Source organism: Ruditapes philippinarum, unplaced genomic scaffold (genome assembly GCF_026571515.1).
Source record: "Ruditapes philippinarum isolate M1 unplaced genomic scaffold, ASM2657151v2 ctg7859_1_1_1_1, whole genome shotgun sequence".
NCBI lineage: Eukaryota > Metazoa > Mollusca > Bivalvia > Venerida > Veneridae > Ruditapes > Ruditapes philippinarum.
This window is the reverse complement of record NW_026859906.1, coordinates 15,270-42,913: the sequence shown is the minus strand read 5'-3', so window position 1 is coordinate 42,913 and position 27,644 is coordinate 15,270. Positions and strand designations below refer to the sequence as shown.

Genomic DNA, 27,644 nt, shown 5'->3' with positions numbered 1-27,644 from the left:
CACGTAATAAAAAATGACGTATAAAGGCCATTTGATTAATAAATATATTGTGCACTTCAAAAAAGAAAATACACTCGAACTTAACTTTACAGATGAAAACAAAGCAAATTTATTAAACGATTATTTTATTAAACAAACACTCATTGAAGATTCAAATAAGCATGTACCTGATCTTGGTCCATCAATGACAACAACTTCACTATCTGAAATTACACTAACTGAAACTGAAACAGAAAATGTCCTAAGATCATTAAATCTTGAAAAAGCATCCGGTCCTGATGGTATAAGTAATAGAATTCTACGCGAAGCGTCACATGAACTCTCTCAACCTCTTTGTGATTTGTTTAATGCCTCACTTCTTCGTCGTAAAGTACCATCGACATGGAAAGTAGCCCATGTATCTGCAATTTTTAAAAAAAGGTGACTCCTCTCTTCCAAATAATTACCGCCCTATCTCTCTTCTTAATACAATTGAAAAAGTTTTTTGAGCGGCTAATATTCAAACATCTTTTCAACCATCTCCAAGCTAACAACTTTCTTACTCCTGTTCAATCCGGCTTTATTCCTGGCGACTCTACTGTTAATCAACTTGTTTTTATCTATGATACACTGTGCAAAGCACTTGACAATGGTCTAGAAGCTCGGGTTATTTTCTTTGATATCAGTAAAGCGTTCGATAAAGTCTGGCATAAAGGTATACTTTCAAAACTCAAATATGCAGGTGTTTCCGGCAGCCTCCTCGAATGGTTTTCTAACTATCTCACTAATAGGCGTCAACGTGTAGTTATATCTAATTCAAAATCATCTTGGGGTACTCTTTCAGCTGTAGTACCACAAGGTTCTATTCTTGGCCCTCTGCTATTCCTTATTTTCATAAATGATATTGTTCTAGATCTCCAATCATCTGTCAACCTTTTTGCTGATGATACAAGTCTCTATATTGTCATAGAAAATCCACTAGTCGCAGCTCAACAGTTACAAACAGATATACAGACAATCACAACATGGGCAGATAATTGGCTTGTCACATTCAACCCATCAAAGACAGAATCACTTATTGTATCTAGAAAACATAACGCAAACCACCCTTCTTTATATATGCTCAATCAAAACATACCAGAAGTTAACGATCATAAACACCTAGGAATTATTCTCTCTAATAACTGTAATTGGCATTCACACATTGAATATATAACCGAAAAGGCTTGGCAGCGCGTCAATATAATGCGAAAGTTGAAATATTCTTTGGACAGAAAATCTCTTGAGATAATTTACACTTCATCCATTCGTCCTATTCTTGAATACGCAGACGTCATTTGGGGAAATGCTTTTCAATATGAACTCGAAAACTTAGATAAGATTCAGAATGAATGTGCTAGGATTGCTTCAGGTGCGACAAGATTAGTTTCTATCGAATGCCTAATTCAAGAACTTAATTGGGAAACATAGAACAAAGACGGTATAATCACCGATTAATTTTGTTTTATAAAATGCATAACAATTTGACTCCCGACTTTCTCTCTTCCTTAATTCCTGATCAAACTAATACAAGGTATAATTTACGTAACTCTGATAATACTGCTGGAATATATGCGCGAACATCTTTATACTACAACTCCTTTCTTCCCTCTACTATACGCGATTGGAACAACTTACCAACCGAAGTTCGGAACTTACCAACACTTTCATCATTCAAGAACTTCTTAACACGTAACAAGAAACGCACACCAAAATACTACTATTCTGGTAACAGAAAATTACAGGTTCTCCATACACGTCTTCGCACAAAATGCAGTTCTTTAAATTATCATCTTTTTCTAAGAAACATATCACCCTCACCTTTATGTGAATGTGGTCAAGTCGAAAGCAACTATCACTTCTTCTTTGAATGTTATCGCTACAACTTGTACCGAAATGAATTATTTATTAATATTCAGGCTTTTGATATCAATCTCGATATTCTTCTCTTCGGAAACCCTGGCCTATCAGATGATGATAATTCAACAATATTCTCTAACGTGCAGTCTTTTATAGCAAAAACTAAAAGATTCCTTTAACGATTTAACACTTAACAAATAATTATGAGACTCTTCTTCCCCTTTTTCTCTTTTGAATTACTACTTCTTTCATACTCCATATATATTTGTTTCTATTATACATTTGGTAATATATATTTTTCTCAGAAAATTTTAGATCACCAGTTCGACACCGATATATTTAACAACTAAACGGAGAAGAATTCTATAAGACCTAGTCTTTCATTCTAATCCTCTTCTTTGAATATTGTCAAATTTTGTATGTGTATATATTTCAAATGTTATTATGTACATATTCTGAGAATAAATATGTTTAAACTAAAAAAGAAAATATAATTTGATATTACACATAATAAGAATCAAAAGTTTATAAAAACACGGGGCATTGTCATTTTTAAGATATACATTAAATTTATATTTGGCCTCACTACTTAAGACATAGGTCGCAATGTTATTGGTATCATTTAAACATTTTTTTGCCTTTCCAATGCGTATGTCTTACCCAAATTCAAATGTCTAGTAATAAAATAATGCCATTAAAGTAGTTACCTCTTTTATGTTTTTATATAAATACATATACGAGTTATAACACTTTAATTATAAACAAAAACATTTCGATTCGACAGTATGGAGTTTTGTATTAAATGCCAAAATAAATATTGCCATAGAGGTTTATTTATTTCGTGAATGTCTTCTGTAAATCACTTTAATAGTTGATAGCTTTATAAGTAAAAACGAAAAAGGACTAGAAACACACAGTCAAAATGGAATATTTAAGATAAACAGTGTTGCATTATTTGTATCAAGTCACTGTTAGAGTCTTTACAAGTAGAATTCTATACTATCCAACTGAATTTAAATTTAAACACCGTAACTTAAATATGTTTTGCTTTTGGATTTTCTGTTATTCAATATAGACCTTTTTTACTGATAACCTTAAGTATATTGGATAAAAATGAACCTTTTAATTGCTGGTACTGTATATTGCCATTTGAACAGATATGACATGTCATCGCTTGAGATTTAGTCTGTGTAAAGATCAACATGTACAATTCCATTGACGTTAGATAATACATGTTTAGATAAAATATCACAGGTTTTATATTGCGTCTAGTTTATAACTTGATATCATTGAACAATATTAATTGTAAAAATAAATCTTTGATTGAATATGATCAAAATTAATCTTAAATTAAATAATAATCATATTTGCTGTTGGAATATATTTCATTTCAATATTCATATTACATAACAAACAATTTGTAGTTTTGTTCTATAAAGTTGACAATTTTGGGAAAAAAAACGAAAAAACAAACAAACAAGAATTGTATGCATAGAAATAATTTCCTATCATAATTAAAATATTATAATCAAAATGATGATGATTTGTTGTAAATGATTAACTGCATATAATTTGATTTGAATGATTTACAGTTAATGGTTTATAGTTAATGATTATATGTAAGTGATTCACTGTTGCATGATGTTTCGTTACAGTGCTTAATGATATTTCAATTAATGATGTGTATTAATTAGAACACTCATTTGTTTCCTTCAACTCTGACAGGACGGATTAGAAAATATCGTTATCCAGTTTCTTCTCTTTCCTCTGGAATTTCCAGTTCGGAAACAAATGTGATATCTATCTGCGTATAGTAGCATGTTGCTTTACAATGTCAAGAGCTGTATCATCAGTCTACTGTCTTACTATGAATACATATTTAAGAGAAGTTGTCAGAAGAGTTTGCGTTTATCTTTGCCTGGTGAGTACTTGATAATTAGTGTAAGTTTGCAAATTTTGAACATTTTGCAACAATTGAAAAAATAATGCAAGTTTAGTACTTAACAAATGGTCATGTTGTATTTACTATATGAAAATATTAAAACCATTTTCAATATTTTATAGCCTTTTTCGTACACTTATTAGAAAAGAAACATTATTAATATTCGCAAAATCAATTGAAAATTTAAAAAAATTGTTTTTGCGTGGATTTAAGTTACCATAATATTAATTTAATAATTAAGGTTAAAAACTCGAAATTGTTAGTAATTTTAATTACCTTGGAGTTGTTTTTAATTACACGGGTACGTTTGTTTTAAATCAGAAACAGATAATAGGAAAAGCTTTAAAAGCATTAAATGTTCTACTTATAAATTGTAAAAAGCATAAACTTAATCCCAAAATATTATGTATGTTATTGGATGCGTTGGTCGGATCCATTCTTTGTTATGCCTCGGAAATTTGGGGAAATAGTAAGTCAAAAGAATTGAAAGAATTCATCTTAAGTTTTGTAAAAGAATACTTAATGTTAAAATGAATACATGTAATGCAGCAGTTTATGGTGAGCTGGCTCATTATCCTTTATACATTACAAGATATTTACGGATAGTAAAGTTTTAGCTTAAATTATTACAAACAGACAATATCATTTTTAAAGAAATTTATAATATATCTTATGAAGACTGTATAAATGGTAAGAAAAATTGGCTTTCAAGATTTATTATCGTCGTATGGTTTTATGCATGTATGGCATAATCAAGGGGTTTTATGTAGTAAATTGTTTTATTAGAATTCAAGCAGCGTTTAATTGATTCCTTTGTACAAAGCTGGCATGCTGATTTTGTAAATAGTCCTGTTAATGTTATACAAGGATATAAAAAATGCGTCCCAGTATGAAAAATATCTGGATTTATTACCTAGTAGCCTTAGGCATTATATTAGTAGAATAAGATTATCAGCACATCCGTTACTTATACAGTCTGGTCGTTGTGGTTCAAATAGGATACTAAGAAATGAACGTTTTTGTATATACTGTAGCTTACATGATATTGAAGATGAGTACCACTTTGTCTTGGTTTGCACTTGTTACAATGACCTTAGAAAGAAATATATTAAGAATTTTTACTAGGTTAGACCTAGTATGCATAAGTTTTTAGAATTATTAAATAGTGATGATAAGATTATTTTACGTAACCTTGCTTGTTATATACGAGAAGCATTGGCTATGAGAATATCAATTACACATCGTTGAATTCACGGTTAATCCTCTGTGTAACATAGCGTAGATAAATAAGTATTGATTGCATAATGTCTAACTTTAAATATAGATTACATTTTGCTTTGCTAATATTTTGATATGATTTGTGTTAACGGAATTATCAATTAAGCAATAAAAACATATGCTTTGCTAACATTTGACAATGATATTATTATGTAATGTGACTTATATTTAAATATATGTAATTGATTGTATTGTGTAAGACGATGTATTTTGTACAAGTCTGAAAATAAAGATTCTGTTCTGTTCCTAATTTCAGTCACGTCAAATTTTACATTAACCGTTTCCATTTATTCGTGCCCTAATTAGATAGCTTGCAAATTTTATAACAATTCACTATACGTAAAAATGTAAGTTTTTTTCCACAGAAATGATGAATTCAGAAAATATCAATATAACATATCAATCATAATTGTGTGATACGTTGATATCCAGTAGGTTTGTTGTGTAAAATCGAATGCATCTATTAATTATAATCACGTGAATAGAAATTATTGTTGAAAATTGATAATGAGTTTTAACAAAATCGCTATTAATTGTATTTTTAAGTATCCTATTCTTTTATATTAACTCGTTCCATACGACCCCCTTTTTGTATCATTTGACGCCCTTAATGCGATAGTATCTAATTTTATTGTTCGTACTAAAACCATTACTTCATAATTATCTTATATTATGAATTGATTTTAATTCATTTCAAAGTATCAGATGATATTTTAATCAAATGATTAGATTTTGTTTTGAAAATAAAAACCACTTGTTTTGTAATGTTATAAATGTTATAATCTCAAAAGGAAATGACAGCAAGTTATTGTTTATTATTGGTTGTTTTTTGTTTTTTGTTGTTGTTTTTTTTGTTTGTTTTTTTTTAAAAGGACATTGTCAAAGGTAACTCATAAAACAGATGAACATTGTTTATGATCGAGAGATTTATATGAAGGAATTAAATTGAATGTCAATATCAAATAGTTTTGTGGAATCACCTTAAGTTTATAAAATCATACTTGACTTGACAGAAATGATATATAAAACAATGCATGTGTGTTTGTTATAGTAATTATCAAAACAATTCCAGTTTTACAACAGGGCGTGATAAAGTGTTTCTAACTGACAGAAAAGTTGTACATGTAATTCATGTATTGAATTTGGCTATGTGTAAATTACAATAACATATTAACATACGATTTATTTATTTTCTGATTGGCATGGTACCATGATAAACATATTGATGATGAATGATTGATTGTTGAATACAGTGGTTTGCTTCTAACATAAATCACAGGGAACAATTTCCCTTAATTTCTTGTCACTATTTGATAGAATTTCCCATAATTTCTTTATACTATTTAATAGAACAGCTACTGCGATATAGCGCATTTTCTGCTCTGCTGTTTTTGATCCGATATCTTACTATTCAACATACTATTCTATCTGTTTTATTGAAGGTGAATTTATGAGCACCGAAAAACCAATAACTCAAGTTACAGGTTAAAGAATGGGTAGTTAACCAATAGAAAGTGTTTCACATATTCAGGTTACAAACGCATTAAACACGCACTGTTTGATTAATTTGTGGAATATATTTCTCAATGTAAACAAAGTTGTGAATGGATAAGTTACCTTAATTTCAAGTGAGTTGCATAATAATGACGTTGAAAAAATTAGCTGGTTATTATCCGATACATCAAATACTTGGAGTCTGTCAGGAAAGTACTTACCTCAAAGATGATTATATATTTTAATTGTATATACATATTGAATATTATTTTATAAAAATAAACAAGTGCATGTAAGTAAATTATTTGAAAATTATTTACCGGTATATAAACAAATCTAACTTACATCTCCTAATGTCAGTCAAATACTTGGAGTCTGTAAATCGTAAAGTGCTAGGAAAGTACTTTAAAAAAGGTTAATATATTTTAATATTATATACATATTGGATATCATCTTGTAAAGATAAACAACTGCATTGAAGAAAATCATTTGAAAAATGTTGATATAAACAAATCTCATAATAGCTTTTCTAATGCCAGTCCAGTATTTTAATCTAATTTGTTTTTAAGTACAACTCTTATTCTTGTTTTTAATTTGTTTCTAAACTGCCTTTAATTACCATTTATAATTGTGAATAGTTATACTGAACTGTTCAAAAACATTTTATAACATAAAAAACTTACCAATTAAATTTATATCTAATATTTATAACTTAGTCAGATCAATTGTTTAATTATTATAATTATTATCTAATTTTATCATTACGTATTATGTTTTGGACCTGGTATGATAGCTTTCAAAAACCATTTACCTATTAATATATAATTTACATTTAACAACTGTAAAATGAAATAAAGTTTATTGCTTTCTTTACATATGTGCACAATCATTTGCATCGTTTTCAAAGTTATCACATACCCTCAAAACTTTAAGCTTTATTACATCATACGTTTGATGTTAGATAAAAACATTGCAGGGGTTCTTTATACCTCGTGAACATTATTATCATTTTCAATCTAAAATGTATACTGCATGTACACGAGAAACACGCTTGTGTAATAGCAAATAGAAGGTTGATATTTAAAGAAATAATTTGATATAGAAACTGTAATGTGCACATATTTCTATAAACTAGGCAAAATATTTGAAACATAAATACAATATCGGATAACATGTTAAATAATTTTAAATTTTAACAATGCATGTTGGTTGAATATATCTTAAAACACTTTGGTCATTTGCAGCACCTTCGTCTTGGAATGCTTGAAACAAATATTGGTTTAAAAAATAAAGTATATTCTTATTTTATTTTTCAAAGTGTTTTTCTCTATGATTTTGTTTATTTTTATTTTTAAATTGGTCAATGTGTATTCAGTTAACTTAAAAAAAAAGTAAGTCAGACCATTTGGATATCAGATATGTACACACAATACAAGTATAACTGCATGTTATATTACTTTTACGATAATTAGAAAATTCAATCAAAATTACATTAATCAAATATTGTTTTTTATTTCAATCAGATTAGCATACAATTACATATTCCAAAATGCTACATTTTCATGTAATGCAATTTAAATCCTAGCGGAACAAAATATTTTTAGAGAAACAGCGGACGTAGAGTGATAGTGTTACATAATAGTTGGAAGAAATGTTTATCTGATTTTTGTTCAATGCTATCCTGAGGAGAAATCCATTTTAATTTGGCTCTTATTTTCACGGGCAATTTATCAATATCTCTCTATATCATTTGGATATCAGCTATGTTGTAGGTCATATTTCTACAACAACATGCAGGGTTGTTTATTTTGCAAGTAATGCAATTACTTTGCATAATAAATAAATAAAATGATTCGTTTTTGTTTTTTACGATCGCCGGCTAACAGTATATACAAGTATGTAGATGTAAACTTAGGTGTTAGCCTTTAATTTTAGTTACCATGCTTTCAAATTAACTGAGTATTGATAAAACATTTAAATTCAGTTGTCTTTATCTAATTATGACGAAAGCCTTTAAATTTTGTTTCCATTTTGTTTTTCTTAAATTATTATTATTTTTTTGTTTTTGTTTTGTTTGTTGTTGTTTTTGTGGTAGAGAAAGGTACTTTTTCTTAATATTTTATGAAAAACATTTTGAAAAAAAAAATATTTTGTATCAGCCGAATCAAACATATTGAAAAATAGGCATAAAAACATGATTCGTGGTTAACCTCTTGACTTCGTGCTGATTATTAGGAATTCGCCTATTCAACTCTGTTAGCAAATGGTTAATAGAAATATAAACAATGTTTTTTTCTATGTACGTCGGTATATATACCACTCGTTCCTGTTCCTGGTGTTGAAAATAAAGATATATTGGGTTATGATTATATTAAGATTAATTTATATCCAGATAGACTTAGTGATTGAATGCTACAGTAATGTCTAAAGTAACAAACAAACAGTCATTGTAAATAAACACCCATGAACTATCAAATTGAGGCTTTTCGATTTTTTTCAAATGTTCTGCAATTTTTTCTGACACTTTCAAACATTTTAGGAATAATAAGTGAAACTTACTTACTTACTTATTTATGATCCCGTATAGTATCTTTGAAGGCCATCACAAGTAGATAAGAAAAACTTTGACATCTTTTGTACTCAAAGCAAATATCAAAATGGCAAAGGCAATATCAACAAATGAGGCCAAATGTCAAATTTAGCAGTGTATAGAACCTGTTGACAAATCATATTAGTCCGATTTTATTTTCATTCTACAAGACAACAAAAGACTATCGTAAAACAAATCATTCAGAAGATTGACTATTTTCAATCTCTGAAAAGTACAGTGTTGGTTTTGCGATAAGTTCGATGATGGGAAGCTATTATTCAATCTCTTGATAGTTCGAATAATTATGTTATGTTTGGTTTAATATTTTATGTGGTGAATAATTCTCGTTTGCAAGCTTGCGTAACAACATTAAACGAGGAAACTGCATTAAGGAAATGGTGCAATTTACATGAAATGTTACTGTGATTTATCATAATTTTTAGAATTGTTCAAATATGGGAACATGAAACGATTGCAGTATAGATTACGTTTTCAGTGGATTGATTGTTTAGAACAATTAACAGCTTCAATGTTCATGAATTCATACTACGAGACGTAATGGTCCCTAAGGAAACAAATGGAAGGAACGATTCAATCAACAGGAATCGTATTTATAAATGACACGTTTTAAAGTCCAAAGTTTTGTTCGCTTATGAAAAACTGATTGAAATATTTATTTTGAAATCATATTTTTTACATGTTCACATGCATCTGTATTTTATATACTTTATCAATGGCCTCTTCAGAAACAACAATCACACTGTGACAATGTAATACTGGTGAAAATAAATGCGAAAAGTATATGTAGTTCAATTTAGGTTTGCAAGGCTTTCCCCTACCAGAAAGGAATAAATTGCAATTTAAATCGCAGCGTCTGGGAGCATTTACTTACATTAAAAACCCATATGCATATCAGTAAAATGGAAAGTAAGGTTTCCAGTCTAAAAAACATGTGTTTATATTCTAATTACGTAATATCACTTCAATAAGTTAGATAAAGACGTACTTATTTTTTTGAATATAATTGTTCCAATGAATATTTTTGCTCTTTCGTTTTTAAAATTTTTTTTTAAATGTCTAAAGAAGAGTATTATGATTGTACCCATTTGTTTTAAAATATAAAAAAGATGCAATAATTTAAATTGTAATGTGATGTTATGGTATTAGAGAATAAATTGAAACCAAACATAAACTGGAAACAGTTGTTATGTGATAAAAATTTAACTTTAGTGTTTCGATCTGAGACATCTTGAATATAAAGTTAACATCATGAATTATAGAACGAACGAAATCTCTTTTCGTTAAGATATGAAATGTTATCAAGGCTAATAGGATTACTTTTAAGTGGTGCAAATTCCTGCAGTAACGTATATATCAATATAACAACAATATAACTGTTATGTTATTGCATATTCATTTTCCAGACTACAGTACAACAATAGACAAATATCCGTTGTCTAATATCGTCATTGGATTGTTCTTCGAAAATGACATATTAATTTTAAGACTCGTCCAAACTGACAAATTTGATGATACGAGTATATTGAATATTGTTTCTTTTTCATTGCTCAAGACTACAAACTACTCTTAATCCTTTCATTTTAATGGACACTTATTGAACACATCTGGAATCTTTATGATGATTTTCTAAAAGTGTATAAAGCTTTTATCTGCTGCATGTAGTTTAAAGTATTATTATTTGAATTCCAAAACAGTTGACAGTAAGAAATAAATACTGAGCGAATAAGCGAACGCATACTTTTTTACATACGTTTTCGAAAATCAACCATAATAAAATGAGTTTACTTTCAAGTTTTATTTAAATATATTTCATTGGTTTAAGCTTTTTACAATTTAATATGACATTCTGTTTATTATTGCATCGTCAAGTTAAGCTGAATTGACTATGCAATTCAAATGATTGACAGTTATAATGATGACCGACCCACAGTTGATAATGGAAAATGTAAACTTTAGACGTTCATCTTTTCGCTCAATATATACCCTTGGATGTGCATAATGTCACTTTAAGTAAAACGTAAAATAGACACAGTCAAAAACATTTACATTTTAATTAGAATAGATAGAAATGCATTTTTCTTGTCTTGCTCTAGAAATCAAGAGATAAAGATTATACACTGAAGCAGAAAGCTGTATGTGTTCCAGTGTAGTATCTGAGAGAAAACCATTTGATTTGATTGAACAACTTTTACAGGCTGTTAAATTATGATATGAAATATGAAAACAGTATTAGAGATAAACACACTATAAGTGTACAGTTTTTGATAGTATGTATTGTATAAAATTTCAGTTGAATTATGACTAAGCCTTTACATTCCATGTATAGTATATCATTTATAGATACTTATTTTACTTTCCTGCTACTCAGAAAATAGGCTAAAAACGGCACAGAGTAATTACTGTTTAAAGCGAAAGAAAATATTCAATGTCAACAATAGCATATTGAAGTATACTAACCATGTGATGTTTCTTGTACATTAATGTTTGAACACATAACACCCATTTTCTTCTGATTTCCCAGATGGTTTTCCTAATGACATTTTCTTCAATGTTAGGAACATTTCTAATATTTTAGAGCTTTAATTAAGTAAGTACATCGTTCAAAGTGTCAACTGTAGAATTATTAAGCTTATACAGAACAATTTATGCCATTTATGTTGGTGAAACCACACCGGCAATAAGAGAAATCGATCATATTAAAATGCTTCGTTATCTTATTATTATAAAATATTTTCCAGCAAAGTTCTGCTCATTTATTAGTAAAATCTTAGCATCAGTCTTGTTTTTCTCAGACTTTCTATTACTTTGTTATATATAATCTAAGTTGCGGTATTCAGCAAAAATATATAAACGTTTACATGATGACAAATTAAGACATGCTAAGGTTAAAAATAGGGGTTAAACCGTAAGCTATACCGTGGAACCATCTGAAACTGGTATATGCCACGTTTTGTATGTGAACTATACATGGATCAAAACCGAATACTTCAACTGATCTTTTGATTGTACATAAGTGTATTTACAATCTCCGTTTAAACTTAGCGGGAAATTAGCGCAAGATGTAGTGGTATTTTATTTTGATCAGTAAGAAGGCCCTTGTCAGTGGATTTTTTATCATAATTTGTCCAAACTTCTTATTTAGAATATTAATACACGTGTATTGAATAATACATTTCAGCTTAACTTAATCTGGCAAAGATTAGATATTGTTTAACTTTGCATATAAAACAAACTGGTACATTATCCACAGCTGTCAAAAACGTAAATTTATATTCATGATTTCGTATCTGGTCTACGCGTTTTGCATTCGTCTTGCGAGATACGAAAGTGTTCGACTATAGGGGATTGAAGAAAAATATCTTTAAAGCATATATTATTAATTCAGAAAGATGTAAACACATATAAATGTAAAGTGAAATATTAAATAAGAAAAGATGACGATTAACATAAAAATGAACTCTCGAAAATCTTGGCAACAATCTAATGTGTCGGCTACATTAGTCTTACAAAATTGTTCGTTTTAAAAAATGCCGCATTATTAAATGTATCTTTAAAATCTTGTAAAATTTTAATTGTTTGGAGAATCCGGGTATCTATCCAGGTACCTCTCACATGCTAAACGAGCGCTCTACCACTTGAGCTAATTCCCCTTATGTTATGTAGCACATACAATAAATCGTAAAGAGTTCTTTTTTATCATCTCTTTTTAACATCTATTCAATTGATTATTATAGTAATTAATTATATTTAGTTAAATATTTCATCTAAAATTAATAGTAAATAAATGAAATGTTCATAATTATTAACAATAGTGTATTATAAATGCCTATATAGTCGTCCAATCATCGAATAAATTGAAAGAAAGAAAACATTTTCTTTATCGTTAGGACAATTTAGAAATTAAATTTATCTCTTGCTGTATATAACGGGGGATTAGCTCAAGTGGTAGAGCGCTCGCTTTGCATGTGAGAGGTACCGGGATCGATACCCGGATTCTCCATAATATTGTTTTAATAACTTATAATTATGTGATTTTATCATAATTTTATGTGACAGCTGATTAACCATTTCTTTCTACTTTTTTCGTCAATTAGGCGACTATGAGCATTTTTTGTTATCAAAGTTAATACAAAAGTACATATAAGCATTGAATGAAATGTTATTTCGTGATAATTTCAAGTGATAACATGCTATATTAATGATTTAAAAAAATCTCAAGTTTTAGATTTATTTAATAAAAGGAGATTTGTGTTATACACAGAAACATTAACCACTCAAGGTCCTCCATGTCAAATATCAATCTGATTAAAATATTCAATAAATAAATAAATAAAAAAAAAAATAAAAAAATTGATTAATCACTTAACAACAAAAACACATAAAAACCAAAAACAATGTAAAGCTTTACAATTGTTATCAATTTTGCGGCCCTTTTTCCTTTCAATTAAAATTGGGCTTCAGTCTGTAACAGGGTTTGTAATCATCTAAAAAGCTTTGATTTTTTAGATATCATAATGATTGCATTTTCGAAGTTATTCTGGCATAATGTACATTTTGTATGATCATTATTAGTATAACAAGTATTATACATGACGCATTTACAAAACTATTTTTGTCTTTTGTCTGCAAAATAAATTGAATAAAAACATTCATTCCGATGTATTTTGAGGTTATCATATATGAATAGTTTATATTGATTTGTCAGCTTTTGTTGTATTTCAACATTAACAAACATGACTTTATTTGTCTCAGTCCGGGAAATAGTATCTGTTTTTCAAATATTTCAGAATCGGGTCTTATAAAATGTGTTAAAACTTACACAGAATCTAACTGTAACAGTTATTCAATTTGTTTTAAATTGTAGATACGGTTTGATCATTCATCAGTATGAAGAAACCTTTTATTGCCTTACTTATCAACACCATTGCTTGCATCTATGATGTCACGAGTGCGGAACTGCCCGGAAAATCTTTGTCACATGTTACAGGCGGGGCAAGGTCTTCTTACTTCCAAAATATTTCAAAATCTGACAGGTTATAGTTTTGTGTAATATAGGGTATAGCGTTAGGTTATACTGGTGGAAGATTTTAATTTGATAGCAAAATTTCATTGTAGTGATGTAGATTTAGAAAATCAAGTATTTTGGATATATTTTTCTGCAGGAGCAAAGATGCTTTGCTATACAATCTGACATATTAAGCTTATATAAAACTTTGCTGATACAATTAAAAAAATATATAGAAAAATAACACTTATCACAGGCGTTACCCTTGTGGCTAAGGGGTTGCCAGGAAGCGTTGAGGCAAAACAATTGCTGCAACCATTTAACCTTGCGTGATCGTTAGAGGCGATTAAATTGGTTTGAATAACTGGAGTCTATGCATCTCTTGGCTTCAGCTGGTGAAATGGTTTTGACCCCTGGCGTTGCTTTAGCTTTGTAGTCAAAATTCAACGCCATATGACAAATCACGTGATGGTGCGCCGTAAAAACAAACACACAAATCGCAGTCATGCAGTTTGTCAGGATTATAATAAACTGAGACGCCTTTAGTTATTAGTAACATGTTATGTTTATAGGTCATAATTTAGAACAAAAATATTATTCTTTATCACTTAAGTTTCTCACTTAAAAAGAGATACTTCAACTTGGGAATATATTTGTAATTACTCTGTAAATAAACCTTTTATGATAAGATAAAGTGTAGTATCAATTACTTGGATGTGCAAAAATACTGCTTTATTGTACACGTGAATAACAGCGGCTGTTTGATGTTTTTACACAATTACTCCTATAATCATAAACTGTCTGTTCACAATTATGATTTTAATAAAAAGTAGTTTAACAATGTTTTTGTGTTAAGTGCAAGTGGCATCTACGTCATACTAATATCTCGTTGATTTTCGTTTCAATAAATGTGCCACAGAAACAGAAATCGTAAAATTATTAATTAAGTAGCACTTCAATTATTTTAACTGGAAAACGCACATAGTTTAAAAGAAAGGTTTGTCATTGATAAAAAACACGTAAGTTTATGAGAATGTCTGCGCTTAATGGATAATAAAATAGCTCAATTAGTATCCATAATTTGAAATGAATAGTATTCAAAAGTCAATAGAATTAATTGTATCTACTTACTGTATCTTTATTGTATAAATTGGTGCATATAGTTCATAATGTTTTGGGTTGTATTTTTTTTTCAAAATAAGAAGCATAATTTATATTATTTTTATGATGATAATTTTATCACGACCTGTAAGGTTCTTCTTAAAAAAATACTGATCTATGCAGTAAATGATGACGGTTTCTGCTGATATGTGCTTTTTTTCGGCACATGTATCTTCAACTTATCAAGCCATTATTGTGACAAAAGCTCAAGCAACAAATTGATCATTTTATTCAAATGATGGCTTTTAAACAGCAAAGCATAAAAAGTATACTCTTTATAATAGTGTTATTCTTTTTAATTTGCAGAATAATATCTTTAATTACAGACAACGAACACTTGATGAACTACTAGCATACTATGACCCAAGGATACCTCCAAACTATGAGGAAGGTAAATATAACTGATTTTGGTAATGTTTTTTTAAAAGACAACTTAAAACATCATTTAAAAGAATAAAGTTAGGGTATATTAGTCATCCCAAACTCAAATCAGTTTTTCATTTACATTTTGTACTGTTTGTTTATATTGTCGGTAATTATATATATATTTATAAGAAACATTGAATCACTATAATTGTTCTATTTGCCAAAAGGCACCAATAGCAATGATAGTTCAGGTTATTGACCTTTTAGTTACTTTTATAAACTGTAACAAGACATCAAAAATTAAAAGATCTTGTGAAATAAATAAAAAGCATTTCTGGGTCTTAATGAGTAGATGCTAAGGGGCGTGTACGAATATTTGCATTTTCATGAACAGTCTCAATTAAACGGAGCCTGCAACATTTTCAATTCTTTCGCTTTGAACGTTCCTTAGGGATTCTTGTTCTGTCTTTCTTTGTAATTAGTTTAGGGAATCTATGATTAAACTACCAGAAGCAAATGTAATTTACCAACTGTTACAAAGATAGAAACAAATTAATATTGCAAAGAATATAGAGCAATTAGGCAAGTATAAATAATCAACAATATGAACAAATTTCAAGCAGTGTAATTTGTAAGAGAAGTACATGGTAAATGGAAGACATTATATATAATACATGATAATGAAGCCTGACTATTAACATATTTCTTACTATTTTAGTGATCCGTTCTTATATGAAATTATTACGTTTAATGTTTACATTTTAAATTAAAAAAAATCAACAAAAGAAAACAAAAAGCAACATTTAATTTATATTTAATGCGTTACTACCAAATCATTTTCTGGATGATAAAAGTAGATCATACATATTGATTTAGATACGTTTATACAATAAGTATTGTAGATTTATAGAAGCATTTCTTACCTGTAACATTTTGCGATCCTTTTGTGACTGAGTGTTGCTTTCTACCCATTAGAAATTGACGCACAAGTATTGCAGCAAATGATTATCCCTTCGTTAACGTAACATGCGACTAAATGAGATCCAATTACTTGAGTCTATGCTTCACTTAGCTCCAGCAGGTGAGGAGGTTTTGGCCCCTGATGTTGCTTAAAGGTTGAAACTCCCGAGGTTAGTCAAAATCAACTTTCCTGTTTCTGCGCAGTATGACCTAAATTGATGTCGTGCGCCTCAACCCCCGCCTCCCCCCAAACAAACAAAAAAAACAACAACAAAAACTCATTTTTTTCTGTTAACTTGTTGCATACTCGTATAATGGTTGTTAGAAAACTATTTACAAAACTATTTTCAACTGTCACTTACCATTTCACAGAATGTTTAAGCGCACATTTTGATCGAATTTTAATTTTGTTTTAATGGTTCACACAAATTTATCTTTTCCAGATTTTCCAGTCACAGTTCTCGTTCAACTACATATAACCAACATAGACAGTATAAGTGAATCAAATATGGTAAGTACATACCCCTTGAAGATGGATAGTTTTGATGGTGTAACATCTTTCTTTTAGATGGTAATAAATTCTACCATTTGAATATTATAGTTTTCTTTTTGCTTTGTTTGTTGCGAGGTAAAATTAATGTTGTTTTGCATATGCCATTGTTGCTTTTATTATGAAACAGCTTATAAAATTAAGTTTTCAAAAAATAGTCTTCAAATTGACCGTTGAATATGAATGCGTATAATAAAAGGCAAATTGTTCTTCTTACAAACGGATCTCCGTGGATTAATATGTAAGTACTTGAGGGGTTCGAAGCTTAATTCGGGTTACAGGTGCATCGTCTGTTTTCCAACAAAAATAAGATATTTTATTGTTACAACAATTCGTTTGTTGTTTGTTTCTAACCAATATAATGTGGAATTATTGTTTGCACGTATTCTAAGTCTCAACAGCTGTGAACATTCGATTATTAAACATCTGATATAGCATTCAAGGAATTGAACAAAATCTTGTTTTAAGTTCACTGTTCTTATGTTTAAGTCATTTGGATAAATATGTATCTACTTAACTTTTGAGCATAACCATATGTCAATAACCATTATATTGGCAAGTACAAAAATTAAAATGTTCATCTGTTATATCAAGTTTTAGCTTGGAATTTCATTCTGGTGCTGTTCTATTCATGCTACAGATATTTGGTGTAACATTGTAGAAATACTGAAGACTGCTGTTTAGAAATATTTTACACACATTGATATATCTTTCTGAGCAAACATATTAGTATGTACATAAGTATGTGATAAGAAATATCTTATCATTTGTAATCAGGATAGTTATAAGTTGATAATTATTATTAGTTTATAATTATTTTTGTATTAAATTATAGGAACTCACATACTTGAGAAGCATTCCATTTATAATAAGATATCATATTGGAAGTGTATAACTTTAAAACATTTGATTTTCACATAATTGCATAATTATATGACCATGGTTGGTGACAATGAACCACAATCTTGTATTCTGGCTACAGGACTACTCCATTGGTATGTTTCTACGACAAACGTGGAACGACAGTCGTCTAGCATACAAGAAATTGCCTACACTTAGGTCGTTAGAGCTAGATTCCCGCCTTATGGACAATATTTGGGTACCAGATCTCTTCATTGCCAATGAAAAACATGCTGAATTTCACATGGTAACAGTTCCAAATAAATTGATGCACATTTACCCAGAAGGACGGGTGCAGTACAGTCTAAGGTATCTTTATTAATATGTTATACATATCTTTGATTGGAAAGATCTATCTTATTTCTTTAATTGTAGAAAAGGTATTTTGGACAGTGGTTGACAGAAAAAAATATCCCAATATATTTTCCGTGTGCGTTTGGGAAATAACATCCTGTATCCAATATAGAAATTCATATATATTGCCAAATTAAATTGAAAAAATTGTCATTGAAAAAAGCTTATTTTCCATGTTATTAGATTGTCTTACGCAAAGACTACACGAAGTATTTAAAATAGGGAAAAACAGAATTCCTACAGAAAGAACAATACGACAAAACTGCATTTATACTTTAAAATACATTTATCTAGGATATCTGTTGAGATCAAATGTAATCTTGATCTTATCATTTTACACATTAAATTGGCCATTACATTACATGTGTATCTGCGACTTTGCAATGTTTTACGTATCATATTATTAATGTATTTTTATGTCCTCAGGATATCTGCAACTTTACAATGTAATATGGATCTTAGTAAATATCCACTCGATTCACAGATTTGTTACGTGATGATGGAAAGCTGTAAGTCGTACACTTTAATTTAAAAAGTTTATCTGTCTGATCATCTTTTCTTGCTTTGGTATTTTTACTTAACAAATTAGTTGTATGCAAATTTATGTAAAGGAGGTTTCACAATGGCTAAAAATGCAACTGTAAATGTTCGAAAGTCTTATTCTTTTTAATAAAAATGCGTTCAAAATTGTGTAATAAATGCAAGAAAAAAATGTTTTATGATAAGAACTGTAAACGGCATAAAACAGCACAATACATGTTATCTTTTTTGTTAAGTAATATAACACGTTGCCATAAATGTATTTGTAACATAGCCGCGCAGCAAAGTTACAGATATTTTTAACTGCACGTATTTTGCATTACCCATGCGATAATTTGGACAGTGTCTTATGTTTTCCTTCGGGAATTTGTTCGGAGCTACTTATTTATGTTTAACTTAGTGTTTTGTCTTTTAAGAATTTTACATACTATTGTTTGAAATAAAACATTACTTACTAATCGTCAAGAGTTAAAAAAATTTGTCAAATTTTAACAATCGGTATATCACGGAATTATCGTAACAAACATCACTATAGTCCGAAGTAACATTAAAAAAGAAACTCTGTTTAACTATCTGTTTTAATTACAGACGGCTACAGTACAGAAAACCTAGAATTTCGTTGGAATCCTAGTCCTGTATCAAGAGATCAGAGACTTCAACTTGCTCAATTTAAACTTGGAGACATGCGAACTTTTCAATGTGATAAGCAATATGTTGCAGGTATGCCAGCAAAAAATAGGTACAATTTATTGAAGTATCGGTTAAGTTTCAGCAAATCTAACTTTACTTTTTTGATAAGGTTGGTAAATAAATTAAAGCTTTATAAAACCAACTCTGCTTACCAGATGTGAATTCAGAGCCGACGCCAATAAAGAAATCATTATTAATGTTTAACGTGAGCGATAACTATTCAATGACATGTAATATCAAACATAAATTTAGGCTAGCGATATATTTCGATAAGATGCAAATCAATTCACGTAATAATTCACGTGAAAAAAAACGGAAATCATATTTAAAAAGGGAAAGCATTTTGTAGGGAAAATAGCATTATTATTCAATAAATTTAAAAATATATTTCATATTCTCCATTTCTTTTTCATTTCAGTAAATTATACGTGTATCACATTAGAATTTGAATTAAAGAGAAGTTTTGGATATTACATAACCCAGATATACATACCTAGTATACTAATTGTTTGTTTGTCCTGGGTCTCCTTCTGGTTGGACATAGACGCAGTGCCTGCACGAATTTCTCTTGGTTTATTGACTGTGTTAACAATGACAACACAAAGTGCCGGTGCAAGATCGTCTCTTCCGAAAGTCTCTTATGTTAAAGGTTTGTATCTTTAAGTACAATATAACAACTATTTAATTAATTAACATTAAACTATTATATAAGTATTTACTGTTTGTCAAAAAAGAGCCAGAAAAACAACAACAAAAAACAAACAAAAAGAAAACCAAAACAAACAACAATATGCACATTTTAATTTTGTACTTTAAAAATAATATTTATAAGCAGTCTCGGGTTTGAAATATCAATATGAATAATGGGTGATATATTCTAAGATTACCTGTTCATCTAATCTTATTTTGGCTTTGTTCATTTTAACATTTAACAGGTATCGATGTGTGGATGGCAACGTGTTTGTTATTCGTATTTGCCGCACTGATAGAATTTGCGTATGTAAATGTACACTCACGTGTGGAGAAACGTCGGCGGCAGAGCTGTGTAGGAACTCATACATTAAACAATATCAGCGAAAAAGAGGAAGAGGTATATAATGCGCAATGATCACTGATTTTCAAAATTGAATAAAACAATTTTATAGAAAATGCAAACCATTTAGGTAAAACAATAATACAAAATGATCAACATGCAAAACCAGTAAAGAATTACTAAAAATAAAATAAAGTTAAAGACAAGATGTTGTGGTTATTTTATCGGGATGTGTCGTATTGATGTTTAAGATACTTATTTTTACTTACTCTTTAAAAAGCAAAAAAACCCGCCATGCTTTTCGTTTTGAAAAAAACTATTGACTTGTGAATTATATATGCATAGCTACTGTTTGGACTTTAATAAGTTATTTTAAAAAAAGAAATCGACAGTTTCTTTGCTGATGCATTTGCTGTATCTATTTACAGTAGCTGATATAGATCTAGATACTATTGACAATGCATTGAGAAATCTCCTCAATTCGGTCGCGTAGGTTTTGCGTTCCTTGTTGATCTTGTTTATAATATTTTATCCTAACACTAAGTATATATGTGATTATACTTTGGTATTGATGAAATTCTGTTTACATTCCGGTCCACTGGTTAGGACACAATCAAACACAAATACAAATACAGATAAATTTTAGCATCCTTATATGGAATACGTTGCTTTATATGTTTTTTTTTGCGTATGTATTTTCCTTAGAAAAAACGATTAATCTAAATTATAGTCCGTAGATTTAAAATGTATATATAAGTTTCAATTGCATTTTTACAGGTTGATTACGATGCTAGGCGTCAATCAAGGTTCAGAATGTTCATGCCAAGTAGAGAAAAGGCTCGAACATGTGACCGTATATCAAGAATAGCTTTTCCAAGTGTTTTCCTTATATTTAATTTTATATATTGGTGCATATATGTAATATGGACACCTAAAAATACAACATTTTCTTGAAAGGAAATTAAGTGATTGCTATAATTTCGATTTCTTTTTATTCCTTATGTTATAGTTTTGTTCATTTTTATTATCTCAGTTTCTCTTTTTAAAGATTCAGTCATTCAATTATGGAAATGTTTTAAAAGTATGCATATCACATATTCCATTTACGATGTTTTCACTGTAAAACAGTATCATATGAAGTATAATGTATTTGCAATGTTCTGTATGCTTTGAAGAGAATACTTCTTTTTTCGAGAAAACAATGTATGACATCGTGACATTTCTTTATTTTCATACTGTTGATATTTGTTGATAGTTATTCATAAAATGGGTCAAACTTTGTTTACCTTCGTACGTGCATTTTGAGAAATGTGGATGTAGATTTTGCAGAGCATTGCAGTAATTTATCATTGTTTTGTATGTTTGTATGTTCCTTTTCAGGTACGAACGTTTCGTTATTAGTTTGTTATTAATTGTTACGAAATTTAAATTAAATTCATATAACAATATGTTGTTTTCTGCACAACAACTTTAAAATGTTACTGTGTCATGAAATTAAATGTTTCCGCTAGTCTGTTGTTTTCTTATTCCCTTCCTTTGCCAACATTATAGATACGTGTTTTTCAATATTACAAATACAATACTTTAGATTAAAAATCTTTGAATTTATTGTTTTGTTAACGCTTGTTATAAAATATGGAAACAAAGATCAACTAGGAAGAACAGGTCAATGGATATATACGAGGGTTGTTCAAAAAGTAATAGGACTGCAGTTCTACTGTTGACATTTTTTTAATTTACGTGTACAATTTTACAATATAAAAATCGGAAAAATATCCTTAATCGTGAAAAACATCTAAGATATGTTTTTAATAATAACAGTCTGTTTAAAAATTTTAAATGACAAGGGGGCGAGACCCGGGGCACGCTAACGGCAAATTATTGACGTTTTTACTGTAAAATAAAAGAAATTTAAAAAGGGCACCCCAAAGAAAGAATTCTTTTTAGTTTCTTGGTGTTAAATCATGTAAATTTGGGGCCGACTCATATGTGAGATGAAGGGAAGATAACGATTTACATTTTCGTTCACTCTCCAAAAAAACCCCCATATCCGGCCCCCTCCCCTATTTTTCAATTCTTATAGTAAAATATAGATTAAACAGGCTGCTTATTTATTTAAGAAAAAGCATTATAAAATTAATTTTCACAATCATCGTGTTTTAAAAAAATTGATTATGTAAGTTAAAATAACAGTATTTATCAACTGAAAAGTATATTTTCCTACTGGGAACAGAGTATCATTTTTAAAAGAAAATCGGGGAAAAATATTAATTATTACTGTTAATCATTATAACATTGATTTATTGATAACACGTATACCAAGTTAAATGAAATAGAATTTTGTTTGAATCAAGTCATTTGGGCAGAACTGAATCAACAGACCCGATGCAGAAATCAAACATGTCGGACAGTTCGTGGACTGTTTACCGTCGATCATTTTGTAGCGCTTTTTCATTTGACGTCAATAACGTCCCGTCAATTTCCTACTATCATTCTCATCCTTTCCTGTTTCTGATCTCGTATGTGCAGTTTTTGAATTGCTTGCGCAAACTGAGAACAAGTATCCTGATAGCCGATTAATTGTACTTTGTTAATTTTATGTTTTCGTATGTATCTGAAGGAGTATCGCCAATTTGTTGGCAAAGTTTTACGATCGCACACATTTTCAGTTTTTAACGAACGCCAAATTTCTACATTTAACGTTATGACCACTGCTGTTCAAAACATGATGATTTAGCCATGTCATGTCTGAATGACGTCAAATTTAGGCATAATGTCACTTAAATATAATAAATTGTGTTGGTGGAATAAATTGGGAAAATGAAAATAAATTATGAATAAAATAGAGGTACAACTTATCTTCAATAACTTCTTTATGTGCTGCGCCGGGTGCGTGTTACCATGGTTATTCAATAACACAGGAAACACGCGTTAAGCACAATAATTCAATAATTTTATGCTGAAATTGAAGAAAATATTTTTTGATCGCTGTACATATAAACATATTCTAAATTGAATTGAATATGAAGATGCAAGTCTCTCAGTCCTATTACTTTTTGAACAACCCTCGTATACATCCTCCAACACAATCCAACGGCAAGGAGCCAAACAGGACACCAAACAAAAAGCGAAAGAAGGGCAAAGCCTGGACAGGTAGTTATTATAAATAATGCAAAATAGGAAATCAAAGAAACCGACAAGGGATATTAAAGGAGACAATGTTAATATGTAAATTTAGTTTTAATTACATGTATTGTGATACGAAAAGTCTGTGTTAATTGCTTTTCGTACATTGTACAAGTTCCAATATGATTAACTATAAAGATTTAAAGGCAGACAGTTTGTGTTTTTATGCACCAATTCTCAGCAGACAAAAATTGATAAAAAATATTTCACTCATAAGAGAACCTGACTGTGCTAGCGCTATTTTCTGAAATTTGCTGACGGAGAAAAATCTTTTCAAAGCTTTTGCAAAAAATATTCTAAGACCATTACGATTTCAATGATGGTAGCTAAAGTTTCAAGTCTCACGGAAATAATACACCTCTCAATAACTCTATTACACTTGTACTTCTAAGCAGTGTATAAACATAAATATCTGCTTATAAAGTTCCAGTTATACAAATAAAGTAAGACATTTGAGTAACAATAAGCTTTCGTACCACTTATTATGTAAGTCGAAACTCTCAAATTGCATAACAACCAGAAAATTGATCACATCTGTTCACTCAACGTAATTTTCTTCTCTTTTACAAACTCTCTAGTTTACTGATTCTTATCTTACAATGTTAATACACTTTACTGCAATATAATATTTACGATTATCATAAAAAGTTTCATTTTTATTTTTTTTTTCGTATTGTTTATGACCGGATTAATGTCGGCTTTTAAGATGTGGTGAATTGTCTTCTGTGCTACGTTATCATTTAACAAAAGGACCTACAATCTTTATATATGTTCTTAACATACGTACTGATTACTATTATAGCACATGTTAATTCTTGTGATCTAAATGTCTTGGCAATTATGATATATCAACAAATGTTATATGCTAGACACAAGGATTACCAATAATTGTTCATGACAGTCATAAAGAGTGAAGTTTAAATTGGCGCCATATTAAGAAATAGTGTGCTTTTATTGATTAGGAATGATAAGACCATACTGGAAACTCAATTATTTATTTGGATTTATTGGCTTTGTAGTACAGTTCATTTTCTGTTTATATATTATAGTTTCGGTAATTTGTTGGACAAAGTAAACATGCATATTTAGTTTATTTTATAATTCGAAGGGGCAGACGAGTAAAAAGATGAGATGAGAAATATGTATTATGTAGGAAGTATGTCTTGATATTTAAGTATTTGAATGCATTTGATTGATGAACACATGTGCAAAAAATTTAATTTTTTTCAAAAGAAGAAACAAATATATAGTATCTGTTTTGTAATAGAACTGTACAAATTTTGATATGTCAAGGATTAAGGAATCATTTCAATTTAAATTGCTTCCTTTCATGATGTTATGAATGATTTTGACATATTCAAGACGTCGTTTTATTGGGTATTGCAGCCATATGAAAAAATCATACAAATTACCTTCCAACTTTCTGATTTCCCAGATGGTTTTCCCGAATTCGTTTTATTCAATGCTTGAACTATCTGGCTGAAATGTTTGTGAATCGGTTCGCAAAATTTTGTTAGTGTCGTTATTATCATTGATCTCATAATATATACAACTTCGAATTCTGGATATTGGTACCAGAAGAGTGTTCTAGTCCAAATTGTAAAAAAAATAAAATAAAATAAATAAAAACTTTATAAAAGCCGATTATGTTTCTTTCTATACTGCTTGCAATATAAAAAACAAACTGTACAAATACTATCAAAACAGATTTTTAGTTAGGTTTGATACATTTTTATGTTTAAACGCATTCCAGAACACACAATTACACTAATATAACATTCTCACAAATATGTTAGTGTTTTTAATACTCTCAAATTTGCTTTGTAAAACATAAGGTAAACTCATTCGTAACATTAATAATTTACTAATGGTCACTGATAATAGAAAAAGATCTTTCAAGTTATAAATAGAAGTTATATCTATTGACATTATCGTCAATGGTGTTTAAAATTTAGGTGGTGTGTTAAAGTGGGTTTGTCTAAAATGTGCATATTTTCCATAACTATTTGATAATTACAGTGGAATGAATCATTCAGATATTCTAATAAAATAACGCTTGAAAAAATTGATAAAGTTCTCAAAGATCTAGTATGAACATTTATATGAATAAGAATATTATAATATCTTTTTCTAGATTATTGTATTACCTCTCGGATATTGTATATCACTTTTGCCAACAACATCCATACACAATTGTTTCATGGTTTGTTGTGTATAATGATAATACTATCAACATTATTATTTATTTAATTACAAAGCTTCCATTTAAGACCATATCACTTTCAATGAAAACATGTTTTTTAAAAGTAAGGATTTTTATTCTAATTTCTTTGGAGACATATTTGTTTTTCTAATTAAAACAAAAAATGCGAATTCAATATTACGTAGATAATTATTCTGTTTAAAGCATTTAGTTGTTGCAAAACAAATGTACAACATATACATAAGTTATGAAACAAACAGCTTGCGTTGCACAGACTATTCGGTTTAATCATCAAAACAAAACCTTTGCTTGATACCTTTTGTTGTATATTTTTTACAACAAGAAGAAATTAATTGGCGTAACAAAGTAATTTTACAAAACTGTTTCGGAGATTTGTTTGTCACCTGCCAATTTCTGATATGACTTGCAAAAAAATAAACTTACATATTTATAGATTACTTACAGCAAGCTTATAGGTAATTAATTATTATCGTGCAATTAAAAAAAGATTTGTAATATTTTCAGTGAAATTGAGGATTTCTACTGATATGTAATTAAAAAAATGTATAATGAGATGTTTATCAATTAAGTAAAGCATAGCAATATATAACTGTTTTTAAAATGTTGATGAAATTTCTGAAATATATCCATGCGTTTGGTCAACAATCAAAAAAACAAAATATATATGTCAGTTTATATCCTTGAAAAGTTCTAAAATGAGACAGGAATGACACAAATATTAATTGTATCTTATCACATGTAAACGACCGCACAGTTTAATACAGATGTCAGAGTGTTATCGTGCCACCCGAATAATCACAGTTGTGGGGGAGGGCGAAGAACACATAATCCTGTTAATAATAATAATCATGTTTATAAACATTTAATGCAACAGAAATAGTATATGTTGAATGCAACATTTAATTTTTGATATAGCGCGATCATGATATAATCGAACACGCTTCATCATTAATAAAACGATTATGGTAGGTGGTGAATAAAAAACCTTTTTGTCTACATTGATAAAGGTTCTCGCTAAATACCCACAATTTTACTCTTGTTACACTTTAAATTCATGTTATTATTAAATTATTGTAACGTCATTATATCGTTTATTATGTTTCTTACTTCATCCTGATGTATTGCATATGAAGAGAATAACAACAATAATTATTACTAAATGTTTTCTCATTATTGCTTATCACAAATGAATTATTTATAGCACGTAACTTTGTATTGTACATCTTTGTTTTACAATAGCAAATTGTGTTTAGCAATACATAATATTCAGTGCCAGTGTACGTGGTATCTGCGTCACGCTGATATCATTTGATCTTCTTTTCAAATAAATGTGCCAAATTAGTAAAAATCTTAAGTATGAGTTATTAAAATAATTGAATAGGAAGACGTAAAATTTATGAAGAATCATTATCGTTGAATCAAATATGAACACGTTTTATTTGAGTGAATAATTGCTCATAATTGACAATAAA

The 27,644-nt window shown here is 29.2% G+C and overlaps 1 protein-coding gene and 1 non-coding gene across 3 annotated transcripts; both read left to right on the top strand.

Annotated features, from left to right (window-relative positions):
- Positions 1-13,130: 13,130 nt before the first annotated feature.
- Positions 13,131-13,203, top strand: Trnaa-ugc (transfer RNA alanine (anticodon UGC)). Its single transcript has one exon. It is a non-coding gene; the product is annotated as a tRNA-Ala (tRNA).
- Positions 13,204-14,042: 839 nt separating this feature from the next.
- On the top strand, positions 14,043-22,263 carry LOC132758264 (glycine receptor subunit alpha-2-like). Of its 2 annotated transcripts, none has more exons than XM_060749829.1 (9): positions 14,043-14,200; positions 15,696-15,760; positions 17,139-17,206; positions 18,228-18,454; positions 18,926-19,008; positions 19,628-19,759; positions 20,148-20,378; positions 20,665-20,819; positions 21,540-22,263. In XM_060749829.1, the coding sequence occupies exons 1-9, from the start codon at positions 14,091-14,093 to the stop codon at positions 21,714-21,716; spliced, it is 1,248 nt and encodes a 415-aa protein (XP_060605812.1). In that variant the 5' UTR covers positions 14,043-14,090; the 3' UTR covers positions 21,717-22,263. The 2 variants fall into 2 exon arrangements, with proteins under 2 accessions (XP_060605812.1, XP_060605811.1); XM_060749828.1 differs by having other exon boundaries at positions 14,044-14,236.
- The last annotated feature ends 5,381 nt before the right edge of the window (positions 22,264-27,644 follow it).

What these genes read in the sequence shown, in the direction of transcription:
- LOC132758264 (XM_060749828.1), top strand. Translation starts at nt 14,091, where the DNA reads ATGAAGAAACCTTTTATTGCCTTACTTATCAACACCATTGCTTGCATC. An exon ending in AATATTTCAAAATCTGACAG is followed by an intron (nt 14,237 to 15,695) that starts GTTATAGTTTTG and finishes CTTTAATTACAG; the next exon opens with ACAACGAACACTTGATGAAC. An exon ending in ACCTCCAAACTATGAGGAAG is followed by an intron (nt 15,761 to 17,138) that starts GTAAATATAACT and finishes TATCTTTTCCAG; the next exon opens with ATTTTCCAGTCACAGTTCTC.